The following is a 14,067-nucleotide window of genomic DNA, read 5'->3' on the forward strand; positions in this document are numbered from 1 at the left end:
AGCGTCGCGGGTCACGCCCTCTGCACTGAGCGTTTTAAAAAATGAACTGGAGGCATTTAGAGTCATTATAGATGTTAAAAGAAAGAAAAGGAAAAAGGTTGCGGGGGCAGAGTCGGTGGTTGAGGGAGGGGGCAGTGGGGGGGGCAGTGCACCTTGACAGGAAACACAGAGGTGAAGAGCAGAAGTCGGAGGTTAGTTTGACAGAGAGAAAAGAAGTGTGTGTGTGTGTGTGTGTGTGTGTGTGTGTGTGTGTGTGTGTGTGTGTGTGTGTGTGCGCGCAGGGGTTTGCTGCGGAAGTGCCAAGCCCACTTTTAACTGAACCGATGGTGGTGAGTGGTGGTGGTGAGGAGGTGAGGGAGGGACAGAGATAAAGATCAGGGGGAAAATAAAAGGAGGTGTGCAGGGGAAGGAAGAGGGGAGGAAGGAGGAGAGGATGGGTGAGAGGAGAGGGGGGGGTTTGCAGGGACCTACTGCACCTTGACACTTGCTCTCACCACAACACCTGATAAGTGCAATGGAAAAACGTCTGGTTTCCTCCTGCATGTTAAGTGGTTTATATTCTCCTCCTCCTCCTCTCCTCGCAGCCTGTAGCTGCACGGTGCTACTGTACCAATGCTGCACAGCCAGGTAATAACAGACAAAAGGAAATGACGGAAAACCAAAGAGAGAAAATAACACAAACTGTCTCTTTGTGATATGAATTCTAATCTGCACATGCAGGAGATCTAATCTTTAAGATGTTGCAGATCCAAAGCAAGTGGTAGTAGTGGATTCAGGCTACATCCAAACTACTAAGTATTTCTTTGAAAGCTGCATTTTCAAACTAAAACGATCTCTGTCCACATGAGCGTTTTGGATGCGTCGGTTGCGTCCTCCATCAGCCGTGTAGGCCGTGGCGGCCAAACCGAAATGAGACGGGTTAGGGTTCCTATTGCATCACCAGCTGATCCCACCCTTACATCCGTCGCCTGGCAACAGAGCTACAGACGACAAAGTTCTTCAGCTTTTTAACATGTGTACCGTTAGCTGTTCGTTTGACTTATTGGTGCCACCATCTTTGAAAACCACCTTTTCACTGAAGCGCAATGAATCAGTGGATATTTTGGGCCGGATCCGCCCGGTGGAGCCTTCGTTTCTCGGGGGTGGAAGGATGCATTCGTCGGCCGCATTTGGAGGAGTCTTTGAATTTAGACAGTCTAGTCGCGCCGCTGTGACGCGATTCTCCGAAGGATGCAGCGTTTCCAAACTCTCCCGTTTTCACATCTCTAAAACTCCGGAGAAATACAGAAATGTAGTAGCAGTATGGATGTGGCCTTAGAAATGTTCTTTTCCTCACATGAACGTTTCTCCATCACTTTTTAACGTGGCCCTCTTCGTTTTATAGACACATTCTGCATGTGGATTCAGATGCATGGTTTAACAGAGGATCACATGAAAGTGGATACATCTTTACTACCTGACAAGGAAGTCATTCCCATGATTTGTAAGTGGGTCTCTCCACAGAGCGGCATTAACAATATTCACTTTAGGTAACGTATGATTCCAGCCCCCTGAGAGAGGATGGGTTTCTTAGAAATGCTTTGTTAGCACTCTCCCCCCCTTGATAAATGATTTAGGACATGTGGCCTGAGACATCAATACAATCTCTATTGTAATTAAAAAAGGTGCGCACCAACAATATTACGCAGCTTTCGCTTTGTCTGCCTCTCTCACTCTGTCTCTTCCTCGCTCACCCACTCGTCCTCTCATTGAGCCCGGAGCAGCGGAGAGATAATTCAAAAAGCAGCGGCATGAAGTGAAACATGAAAAAGGAGGACATATGAAATTAAATTCTCTCTTTTTGCTCTTTTGTTCTTTCATTTTTTTCCCTCCTTTGTTACATAAATGCATAAAAGCAGGACAAGCGAGATTCTAATTATGATTTTCACAATACTAAAAGATTTCATGTTTTTATTTTAAATGAAAATGAAAGAGCGGTTTCACAAACAAGGTAGAGCGACTGTTCCAGCACTTTGTCAAAGTCGAAGTACTACAAGTGCTGCATCACTGAACTTCAATAAACTTTATCTGTTTCTTTTTTCCAAGCATCTCTATGAGCAATAACAACTGTAAGACTTTGATGTTTAAAACAATAGATGTAAAATAAAGGGAATTTCCCAAAACATTTAAATAATTTGGCATTCAATCCACATTCCTCCTTCTTGTGTCCAAAAAAGCCACATTTTGTCAGTGTTAATACAGTAGGAGGCAGTTAGCCCCCCTATCAGCTGCAGCTACACGCTTCTGTGAAAAGCTAACACCGCACAAACCACCAAGTCAGACGGGTGCTTTCCTGGGAGCCCTGCGGTGGCCAATCATGGTGTGGGGAGGGGGGACAGAGCAGGTCTGTCGGAGTGGGCGTGGGAAGAGCCAGTAGTGGCGGTGGTGGAGGATGAGAGAGGAGTCGTGGTGGCTGAGGGAAGTGTCATGTCAGATATCTTTGATCGTATTTATCAGTCGTTCAGCTTTCAATTACAGGAATTCCCAGCTACCACTTGTATTGGGAAAGTACATTAAATACTAAAAATGTCAAAGTCTACACTGCTGCCGATGTGTCACTGTGCCTCTCACTGGATGTGCGCAGGTTTAATGTTTCTTTTTTTTGGTACATGTGGGTGAGATCAAGGGGTGAGAGGATGGGGGGGGGGGGTAAGAGAGAGAGGATTCTTACCCCAGTAGAGGGCAGTCTCTTGCCGTCAGGGTTTGGGCGCATGGGCAGGGAACTGTAGAGCCTCACGCCTCGATCTGCGGCAGCGTATCTGCTCTGGAGGGGCAGAAGGAGACAGAGATTTCAAGTTAATTTTCTTCACTGAACAGAAAAATTCAGTGTGAAACTTCACCAGGATTAAGCGCAGCAGTAAAATCACAGTGAAAAGACACAGATTTGAATTAAATTGGTTTCCAACTAATTGAGTTTCAAAGTTACTTAAGTTTTATTTCATCGTCCCGAGTGCAGGGATCATTCAGCGGAGCCGCACACACGCCGCACAGTTCGTTTTATGATGACCATTTTTTTTTACAGTCTTCGTTTCATAAATTTCCACCAAATCACAAAGCCTGCACACTATCTGCCACGTTAAATCACATCACCTCATGGTGATGTACCACACATAATAACTGGATGAGGTTTGCTCGTCAGCGGCACTAATGGAACTAAGCTGTTGTGTTTGGTAGCCAGGGCTCCCGAGCGCCGTTGTAGTCGACCGACTCCCTCTTCCTATACGCTGCTCAGCTGATAATTAGAGTGCAGTGGGGGACTATGCCTGCCAGCTCCTCCACGTACTTCCCCGTGTGAGTTTCAGCTGCATGAGGCAACCTGACGGAGCGCTGGCAAAGGCCTCTGTGGCTGGGAAGCTAATGATTCGCAACAAGTGGTCCCTGCCGGGGAGAGACGGTGCTGCTCAGTGGGGTTCACAGCCACAGCAGCGGCACATCCCAGGGTTCACTTCAAATCTGATTCTCCATCTCACTCCTCGTCTTTTTTTCTCTGAACTTTACTGATCTCGCTTCACTCCTGTGGTTCCTCAATGTTAATTTATCCGCCAATACCGATATTAAATAGTGAAACAAATTCTGATACCAATATATCGATAGATAAAAAAATATATGAATAAGAAAATATATATAAATTAAATATTTTAAGAAGTGGCAGTAATCCCTGAGATGTCGTCATCAAACCCTTATTACAAAGAAAAGTAATTGAGGTTTCAGATTCTACAGTTTTAAATTAAATATGAAGAAAATACAAACAAATGTAGAACTTGAATCAAGAAAATATTCACATACTTTTAAATATAATGTGAAAATCAATCAACATCAATATCATCTGGGAGAGGCTCATATCGGCAAATATATATCATCCGTCATCTGTCGGGCTCTGGAAATAAGAGGAAAAAAACCACATGCCTGCCGTAAAGTGCTTAATGGCTTTGCCACACTTGAGCTGCTAATGAGAACAAATATCATTTCTCTTTCACGCTTCTTTCTTTTTTTACTCTTCTCCTCGCTTTCTTTTTTTAAACATTTCTATCAGACACAGATCATGCAGACACAAACACATTCATGGGCTGAGCTTCATTTAGCTCTGTAGTGAGACACTCATTGTTTCACTATGATTAACAGTTAAAGTGAGAAAGTGTCCCTGAACCAACCAAAATGCTTCCACCTTTCATTTGTAGCCAGTCAAAGCAAACCAGAAGCACAGCGGGCTGCACATTTTACAGTGGAACCGCCATTAAAACACCTTTGCAGATCGAGTTTATTTGCCTAAATGCAAACTGATTACCATGCGCACACAAAGCAATGTATGCAGGAGCTTATGTAACATATTATGCATTAAAGCAATCTCTGCAGTGCACTGTATGTGTTAACAGTGTGCAGCGCTAATGGCGTAGGCCCATCGCAGCCTGTGTGCAGTGCAGGTTATCTCCCGGTGCAGCGGGAGCGTGTTCTTGCTGTGTAAGGGTTTGATTTCCTCCGCTCGTTATGAGAGGTGAAAACAGATGAGTAGACAGCCGCGGCCATCTTGTCAATATGGTTCGCATAATGATGACACAGGCGTTATCAAAAAGAACTCCCATTTACAACTTTGCTCAGAGCCGCCCGAACAGCCGACAACTCATGAAGCAGCAGAGCAGCTATTCACTGTCTGGAAATGTATTTTTATGATTTTTCCAATATGCACATTTGAATTAATTTTCTCTTTGCAGTTTATAATAAGGAGGGTCAGGTAAATAAATAGGTCAGAATTAGCAATAGGGATCTCACGAGAACCGATACTTTGGTACAAGTCGATGCCCAAATTCTAGAGTGTGTGTTAGTACATTGCGTGTGCAGCCTCTGCTGTTTTCTTACAGTCATTGAGCTATTACCTGAAAATCTCATTATTTTCTTTCACACCACTGATCTGTTTTATAATTTTAATAGTTTTTTTTACATAGCCACTGTTGTTTTGTGTATGTCCAAATACTTGTATCAAGTAGTGTGTGTTAAGGCAAAGGAGGTTTATTGTTTTGTTCTTGTTTTTTGCCGTGGTATCGAATTGAGTATCGAGAATCGAGAAATTTCATGGTATCGGCTTCGACTTCTAAATTCTTGGTGTCGCGACATCCCTAATTAGCAACATAGTGTGTTGTGCTGTGTCTCGTCGTTCCTCGAGCCAAACATTTCTTTTTCTCTCTGCCTAGCGGAGCAGCTACTGTACACTAACTGCATCCCTCACTGGAGACTTTTTCTTACGTGGCTTGTTAGGTAGCTTGCCAGCATCGCCGCTAAATGAATGCCTCGCAGAATCGCTGTTGCAGCCAGCAAAGGAGCCGCAGTAAGTGAATGTTTGATATTTCTCCAGTGTGCCAGGGCTAATCTGGCCCTGTGGCATGCCATTACGGGGCTAATAACAGCTGTCTGTGGCCTGGAGGGGACACAGGCGGGCCCGGCTGCACTAACTGGCCCTGACAGACTCATTAGGAGAGCTGGCACCCAGAACAGCAACAGCCAAACTCCTCGCGTTCACTCGCTGGCTCACAACAGTTTGCGAGTGCAAGAAGCATTGTTCTCTACACTTGTTCTCTGACACCTTTCTTTTGTTTTCCAGCCCTCACTTCACACACTCTCACCCTCTTCACCTCTCTTTCACTCTCTGGCTGGCTCTGGGTTTCTGTGATATTTCTACCGAAACCAGATGCTGGCAGCCGTTTAACATCGCCGCTTGACACCATGTTGAGTCTAACCTCCTCTCTCTTTCTCTTTCTTTAATCTCAAAGAACCACACTCTCATTCCGGCCCAAAACAAAGCAGTGAGTGGCTTTTGCACGTTTATTCGTTTTGCTATAATCCTCTCTGAGATCAGTGGAGGTAAATAATTTACAGCTCGTACAGTTTCTGACTAACTTTGTTGTGCAGCCACAGGAAGATGCTGCACCACACCAGGAAGACCCTGGCATCCTCTGAACTTTGTATCAGTTACTGTAGCCTGTTCGAGGACAGGGGGGGACTTCCCCGGAGCAGACAGCAAAAGCAAACATTGTCCTGTCGCTCGGTGGGATGGAGCCAATCAGCGTGAGCAGATCAGGCAGACAATAAACACACAGACCCAATGATGGTCGTCTGGATCTAGAAGCATTAACAATAGGGGGAGGGGTGGGGAGAGAGGAAGCTGTGATATGCTGTCTCGCACGACTCCTGCCACGTGACAAACACTTATGTCCATGTACACATTTTACATGATACTCATTATAAGCTTCAGATTACTTCTGACAGATCATGTTGAGAAAGTACATTCGCTCGGACGATTACGATGCTGCACGTGGTCTCAAACCACACTGAGGGGCTGAAATGTCTGCAAACACATTATTGAATCCACTGCAATTTGATGTGCATAGTGTTGAATCCCAACATACAGTACCTCAAGGCACTTTACATAGTAGGGTCGAGATCTAACGATGTTATGGAAAAACCCAACGTTTGCCACAACGAGCAAGCACCGGTTGAGGTGGGTGCAAAAGAACGGGGGAGAGAGGAGAGGTGGGTGGAAAAGTGGGGAGTAGGGAGAGGGGAGAGAGGGGAGAGAGGGGAGAGAGACCCGGAACAGTTAAGCTCAGTTAGAGTCGTTTTTATAATGAAAATAATAAGACCGTTACTCGAGGCCGTTGCTGATGAGGTCAAATCGACCACTTTGTGAACAGGACATTGAAAACATGCAATTGTGTTAATTTTAAAGCAAAAAAAGGATTCTGAATGGGGACCACAAGGATAATATAGTTAATATTTAATTACATATGGAATATTCACGGTTACTTCCATCTTTAATAATACATAGTATTTTATTGTTCAACTGTAAAGTATCTTTACGTATAACCTTGCTATGTTTGCTGAAGTTGAAAGAACATTTGCCGATATATTATTTTAATTAGATTTTATTCTCAACATCCAAGCAGACAAAAAAAACCTCTGCTGCCTCCTACACACACTACGTCTCCTCATTAGATTTGAGTGTTGGCTTTTGCCTTTTTATAGGTCGGGCTGGTGGGGCACTGTAAAGCCAAGGCACAGCTGTGGGGTTATAGTTACCTGTAACGTTAGCTGCTGCGTGTTATATTATTTACGCAGATCTGGACTTAATGGAACACATGTGTGTGTGTGTGTGTGTGTGTGTGTGTGTGTGTGTGTGTGTGTGTGTGTGTCTGCAGACGACATTCTTCCCAGATTAGCTGAAAGGTCTGTACACATCAAACTCCACCAATGAGAGGAATGCAAGACCTATAGAACGGCTTATGGGGAAACCCTATCACTCATCTATGGTATACAGTGCTTACAATGTCTGCACACACACACAATCATGCATGTGCACACGTGCTGTATTTATACATCATGAAGACAGTGTCCAACACTTTATGAACAGTGTGTACTCTGCAGTGCATGTTCCTGATATTTGAACTCATAAAACACAACATCCTGTCAGTTCCTTTGCATAAACATACCAGATCATATCAGCTGCAGTGGTCTCACAGTCAATAACAGAGAATGAATCACTTCTTCTGTGGTTGTCTGAGACAAAAAACCAAGTGCATTGTGCAACATTGGTTTGCATATTGCGTTGTGATGAATCATTTGACTTCATGAATTTTTCACTGAATACAGTACGATAGCATTTAATGTGATGCAGGACAACACCAGTATTATTTTCATGGAGCTTTACATCTACGGTTTTCATGCTTTTTTAGATTTTAAAACAGATGCTACCTCTCGTCCCTGACCCAGATTTGTCTCCTTCTCAACTTTACTAAAACTTTACTTTGCAGGATTTAGGGAAGGATTCAATGACATCTTTTCATGTTAATTTATCTACAGTATTTATGCCACCATCTGTGAGTTCAGACCTTGAAGACAGTGACATTAAAGAGTTGTTTTTTTTTTTCAAAGGGAAGCTAGACTGAAATTATACCAGAAGAGAGGAGCGTGTCTGAATACGGGATATGGATCAAGGTCCAGGGAGAGAAATGTGTTCAGAGTCTATTGTGAATCCAGCACAAGTGTAATGAATCAATACAACACAGTGATGAGTACAGGCCACAAGCAGGAGAACTCTATCAGAAGCTATTGATGCAAATTGTACATATGTTTATAGTAACTGTTCAGATGTTCCTGGGTAGTTCAACATAGATTGTAAATCAATAACTAGGTCATATTCCATTTGGCTGCAGTGTTTGTACATTTGTGTGTGTGTGTGTGTGTGTGTGTGTGTGTGTGTGTGTGTGTGTGTGTGTGTGTGTGTGTGTGTATGTGTGTGTGTGTGTGTGTTTGTACATCTGTTTGTGTGTGTGTGTGTGTGTGAAAAAGATGTCAGCTAAGGGCTAAGCAGCTCGACCATAACCAGTGCATGAACCCAGGGGCTACCTGCCTCAGGCCACCACTGACACTCCAACTGCTGATCACACCGTTGGGAATATCCAGCCAACAGCAGCATTTGAGCCGAGGCTATTTATAGCTAACCGCAGGTTTTCTATTGACTCTCCATCCATTCCTGGTGTAAACACACGTGAGGTTGAGAGTATCGACATGATCCTGCCTGTGCTTTTGTGGTAGGAACAGCTGATTATATAAAAATACAAAAAATTAAAATTCGATAAAAGAATAAGACAGAAATTCCAACTTCTTGCATTCCAGTCTCAGCTGTCAGTCATGATGTTTCACCCCATTCGTATAGCATCAAATAACTAATTTAAAACCAAACTTACTGGAAAAATGAAAACTAGAAAACAAACACCATAGTGATAAGTAGCTACAATGACGTGGAGGAGGCTGGGTTTATGACCTATTCTGCAGCCTCACTTTTGGGTAGCTGTTATGTTGTACATCTTTTTATACAGTCTATGGAGAAGAAAAGATAATGCATGCATGAGAAAACTTTCGGGAACTACAGCAGGACAGAATAAATAAAGGTAAAAAGAGTAGAATAAAAATAGAATAGAACTAAACTAAAGAAGTAAGATGTTTCAACTTCAGTTTGAAGTCCCATATGAACATTGTGACCGATGCTTTCAGCTCAGAAACACCACAAAGCTACGACCTGACCCAACAGGATGCTGAAAAATTCATCCATGCTTTCAACTCAAATACACTATTTCAATGCACTTTTTACTGTGCTTCCTAAAAAGTCCATTGAGAGGTCGCAACCTATCTAGAATTCTAGATTGGTTGAATTGCTCGACTGCAAACAAAAACAAAGACGAGAGAACACATCAGTCACCGCACTGGCTCTCTGTATCTTCTCGGATTGATTTTAAAGTCCTTCTACGAGTATACAGAGCTCTCCAGGGCTTAGGACCGGCCTACTTCAGATTCCCTTTTGCTTTATGTTCCTTTATCAGCCATTAAATCCTCTACCACTACCCATAACCCCACAAAAAAATGGAGCTGCAGCTTTTTGTAACTGTGGAACAAGCCTACCCAAATATATGAGGGTTGGTCCCACATGCTGTTTTTATTAAGACCTTTTATTCCTCCAAATATCTTTTTTATTGGTTGATTGGTTTTTTAACTGCCTCCTTATTAGCTGACTCCTTAAATGCGTTCTCAGCAACACTAAGCACTTTTACAGCTTGCAAATTGTTTCCTGTTTTGACTTGTTTTTGGAGAGTCTATGTCTGTGTCACACAGTTTTCAATTATTTCATTATCAACTTAGTTTACTTGGATTTCAGGAAATGTTAGGGTTAGGGTTTGAAATGCAAATACGTCCTCATGTTTTTCCTTCAGTGTGTAGGAGAACATACGCTGGCCTACAGGTACACGTGTAACATGGCGTATAAGTGGAACTAATACCGCTGTTGACATAAAATGCTCATTCTAAGGTAATGAGACACAGTGGTAATTAAAAGCTAATGAAAACACAATTATGAATATTTAATTCAATTTCTGCAGAGGGATTCCCCCTGACTCCTACACACCAGACAGGGTGAGGGCTCATATCAGAAAATAATTGTGATAGTTTCTAACCCAACTCATGGTGAGATTTTGTTGGTAATGGAACAACCCATTTATGACAATCTGACAAACCACAGTGACTGTTACTGTATGTAGTGTAGGTGACAGTGTTGTGCTATAAGAACGGTGAAAGTGGACGTCGTGCATCTGCATCAGAGTTTGGTTTTACAGTTGTGTGCTCGTTTCTCAAACTTTTATGACACGTCGCTGCTCTCCTGTCTCCTCCCCGACTCTGTCTTGTTCTCTTTGACTCAACTGTGTGTGTGTGTGTGTGTCTGCCTGCAGCCACTCGCGGCTGTCACCAACTGTAGATTCTGCTTCTGCTGGAACAATAATGCAAAGCTTGACTGCATGTTTTCAAGAGCAAGAGCAAAATTCAGCAGCGCCATCTAAAAGTGTGCCAATGCTAAAGCTATAAAATACTAAGTGCAGCCCGAGTGCAAGTGCAGATTATTGAGTGGATTAAATTTCTTTAACTCTCCGCGCAGGAAGGAGGAAGTTATAGATGTAATTAAAGATTGTCTCCACTCTGTGGTCAAGTGCATTTTGTTGTTGAATTCATCAAAGTGCAAAATTAAAGAGTAAATTGCTTTAGTTCAAATGGAAGGAAAAAGTAATCAAGCTTCATCTACAGTGAAGTTGAATATGACAGACAAGCAATCAATTGATAAATTATGCCTCTTATTTACATCGCAATTTTCTAGATGTCTAAAGGCAACAGCTCTAACCAAGGACAACCTTTGGTGGAATAACCTCTGATGATAGAAATGGGGTTGCGCTCTTTTCCGTCGCTTTCTCTCTCTCTCTCACAGACACACACGTGCTCTATGTATCACACGTGACACAAAAACAAGAGAGAGATGGAGCACGTTAATAAAGTGCAGCCAGTGTCCTTCCTCCCCCTGATACAGAAGGGGAGAAAAGAAACTTTTCATTTATCTTTATATTTCTTCTTTTCTCTGAGCTCCATCTTTTTTATGAGGCAGTTTCCTGAAGGCAAAACAACATGCTGTTACAACAATACAACTTACAACCAGCAACTGACAAGCAGAGCCAGCACCTCTGCTGCGTGCCGGCCACAAACTGGTGCGGTGAAGGCAGCAAACAGATGGTTGGAGGAAGATTTAGCAAATACAAAACAGGGGATTTTCTCTTTTTCTGTTTATTTCCAATGGAGGTACATGCAAGAGCTGAATTATTCTAATACAGAGCCAGAGCTGCAGGAGAATTATTCCTACACAAATTGCAATTGCTGAGGAGAGCAGAGGCTGCTGAATCTCAGGCTGCATCTGTCATTTGATTTAATGAGAAACTCTGCGTCTGTGGTATAAATATTTTCATATGGCGCCTTTAAAATTACTTAGCCAATATAATAAAAAAAAGTCAGTGTAGAGATTTTTGATTAATGTAGTAATATTGATAAAGTGACGGTAAGATGAGCAGTGTTTTTAATGGGATAATTCAATACCAATCAATTAACTCTGTGTTACACCTCATATCTTATACTGTATAGTGAACATGCTTGTAACTTGGGATTTTGATTGGACAAATATTACGTCAACTTGGGCTGTAGGAAATTATGAGGGCATTTAATTTCGCTATTCATTTGGATTTTATAGGTTAATGTTTAATAAATTAATTTAATAAACAAATAAGGACGTAAAATGCCAAGTCAACAACCAAATTACATACACTCAAAGATATTGGTCCCTTAACGAGGCCTGAGTTTTATCATTAAGGTGAATGAATTATTCCCTGGGGAATATTTGAAAGTGTCAAAAAAAACAGCCACATCTCGTAATGTTAAAGAAAGTGATTAAAAAAATCCTGGATCTGTCTTATTCATCCAAATTCGCACAAAGGTTTATTGGGTTCTTTCTTGTCCCATCCTTTCACCACGTTTCATGGAAATTCATTCAGGTTACGTTACCAAACCAACATAACCTCCTTGGCAGAGGTATTTAGTTTTATAATGAGACAGCTAGACCTGTTATTTCCATTACGCTTATGAAGACAATAAACTGAACGTCTTCTTGTCCAATTAAGAACGAAAAGAACACAAAGAAAAAGCACCATTTGCTTCCGCTGTCCATCACAGTCTCCTTGTTTGAAATGTTACTGACTCTAAAGCCTTCGAGTTCACGTCGCTATTCAAAACTGTCGTAATATAAATATCAACCGAGCAGTCGGGAACATTTTGCTCGCGTTTTGTTTAGACGCACGTTTACTTCAAATCACGGAGTTGATTTTACAGGATCTGAGCTACAGAGGAAGCTGCTTTCTATATTGGGCAATCGTGTACAGTAAGTCAGCTCCAGCAACATATTTAGAAGTTCAATCACCGATTTGAGAGAGAGAGAGAGAGAGAGAGAGAGAGAGAGAGAGAGAGAGAGAGAGAGGAGAACAGAGAGGAGAACAGAGACAGACAGAGATGGAGATAGAGGGAGAGAGTTGGTTGGGAGTTGATATGCTGACTACAGGCAGTTGATTTGGTTTCAGAGAGCATTGTTACGGTGCTTTGAATTAATGCCTCCCAAAGAGTCCAATTGTGATTCTTGGGTTGTGCTGACAGAATATTTGACAGCCTAGGGTGAGCTGCTGATCTCAGCTGAATCCTCTGTTCTCCCTCTGTGTGTGTGTGTGTGTGTGTGCGTGTGTGCGTGCGTGCGTGCGTGTGTGTGTGTGTGCAGCGTGCAGTGTTCCTGCTCATGTGTGAATGTATGGTTGATACCCAACACTTTCAAACACCTACACATGTTCAGATACAGTAAGTGTGGATGTGCAGAAAAGAACACACACACCAACAAAATGTGTGTGCACAGACTCCCACGCTCACACTCACACAGACACACACAGAAAGACAGAGTGGGCAGTGTGCGATACAGACACTAAAATGAAGCAACACATAGATCAAATCATAAATGACTGTTAACTAAGCGCTACCACACACGGACACACACACAAACTACCTGACTATGCAAACAACCGTCAGCTAAATCGAGCACATTCACTCAATCAAGATGAAACAGTTTGACCAAGTGCTTTTTTTCCTTTCTTTTGTTCTCCCTGCAGGAAACATGTCGTCCCTCTGGGCTGCTGAATAAATAAAAAACACAGACAGGCACAATGCTTCATTACAGTGATGGGAAGAAAAAAAAGAAAAATGATGCTCCATCAAAATACATTTGCAGCACAGGACTGGTCCATTCTGACGGCGGCAGGACACCAAAAAAAATGTATTTATAAAAATCTAATTGCAGAAATAACTGCACATATTGCAAATGTATTCATTGTATTCATCATGTTAAGTTGAAACCAGCAAAGCTAAAGGATTTGATACTAACGTGCTGGAAGGAGAAAACCTCATGTGTGTTTAAAATGTTATTTCCAAAACAGATAAAGCAGAATTTTAAATGTTCTATAACTGAAAAGACGGTGGAATAATTGTCAGCTCTTTCACACCCTGAGAAAAACGTATCCCTACTGTATAAGATATGACACTGTACCACACGATGTAAGCCTATATGTACTTGTACTTGTAGCCAAAAGTGTAGCTCATTTATTTTGATTATCATTATTTCGTCTTTGCAGAACTTGTTAATGAGGCCGGGAGTGAACATTTTCTGCGTCTATAACCGTCGCTATCAACACAAATTAGGTTTATTTCATAAGAAATTAAAAAAAAATGTGAAATGGAAAAAAAATCTGAATTGTTTACACTGTGAAATAAAAGTTTTTATGTTATTACATATCAGAAAATATAAACAATGATATTGACGTGTCAATGAAAGGCAAATTTTATCATCCATCTGATAAATATGTCGGTTCTATGTACCCTTACCTTCTCCCTATATGAAAATGTAATTTTGCTAAACTGAGAACTTAACTCACTTAGTTATGATTACACTGTTTCTAATTTTTGTTCAAATTTAACTTTACCGTAAAATCCTGCCTTCAGCATAACAAACCTTTTAAAGTTAAACGGTTTCTCAGAACCAGAACTTTATCAAAATGAAATAACGAGGAATGAAAAACAGCGAACAGA

The 14,067-nt window shown here is 41.8% G+C and overlaps 1 protein-coding gene across 4 annotated transcripts in view; it reads right to left on the minus strand.

The window, feature by feature from the left end:
- The window catches only part of tox2 (TOX high mobility group box family member 2), a 111,153-nt gene that overhangs the window by 56,586 nt on the left and 40,500 nt on the right, over positions 1–14,067 (minus strand). For 3 of the 4 annotated variants that reach the window (XM_035153053.2, XM_035153054.2, XM_035153050.2), the window contains exon 2: positions 2,711–2,803. The exons of the other annotated variant lie outside the window; for it this stretch is intronic. In XM_035153053.2, the coding sequence (XP_035008944.1) occupies positions 2,711–2,752 (42 nt within the window). In that variant the 5' untranslated portion in view covers positions 2,753–2,803. The remainder of the gene's footprint in view (positions 1–2,710; positions 2,804–14,067) is intronic. 4 annotated transcript variants of the gene reach the window in all.

This window comes from Hippoglossus stenolepis, chromosome 3 (assembly GCF_022539355.2).
Source record: "Hippoglossus stenolepis isolate QCI-W04-F060 chromosome 3, HSTE1.2, whole genome shotgun sequence".
NCBI lineage: Eukaryota > Metazoa > Chordata > Actinopteri > Pleuronectiformes > Pleuronectidae > Hippoglossus > Hippoglossus stenolepis.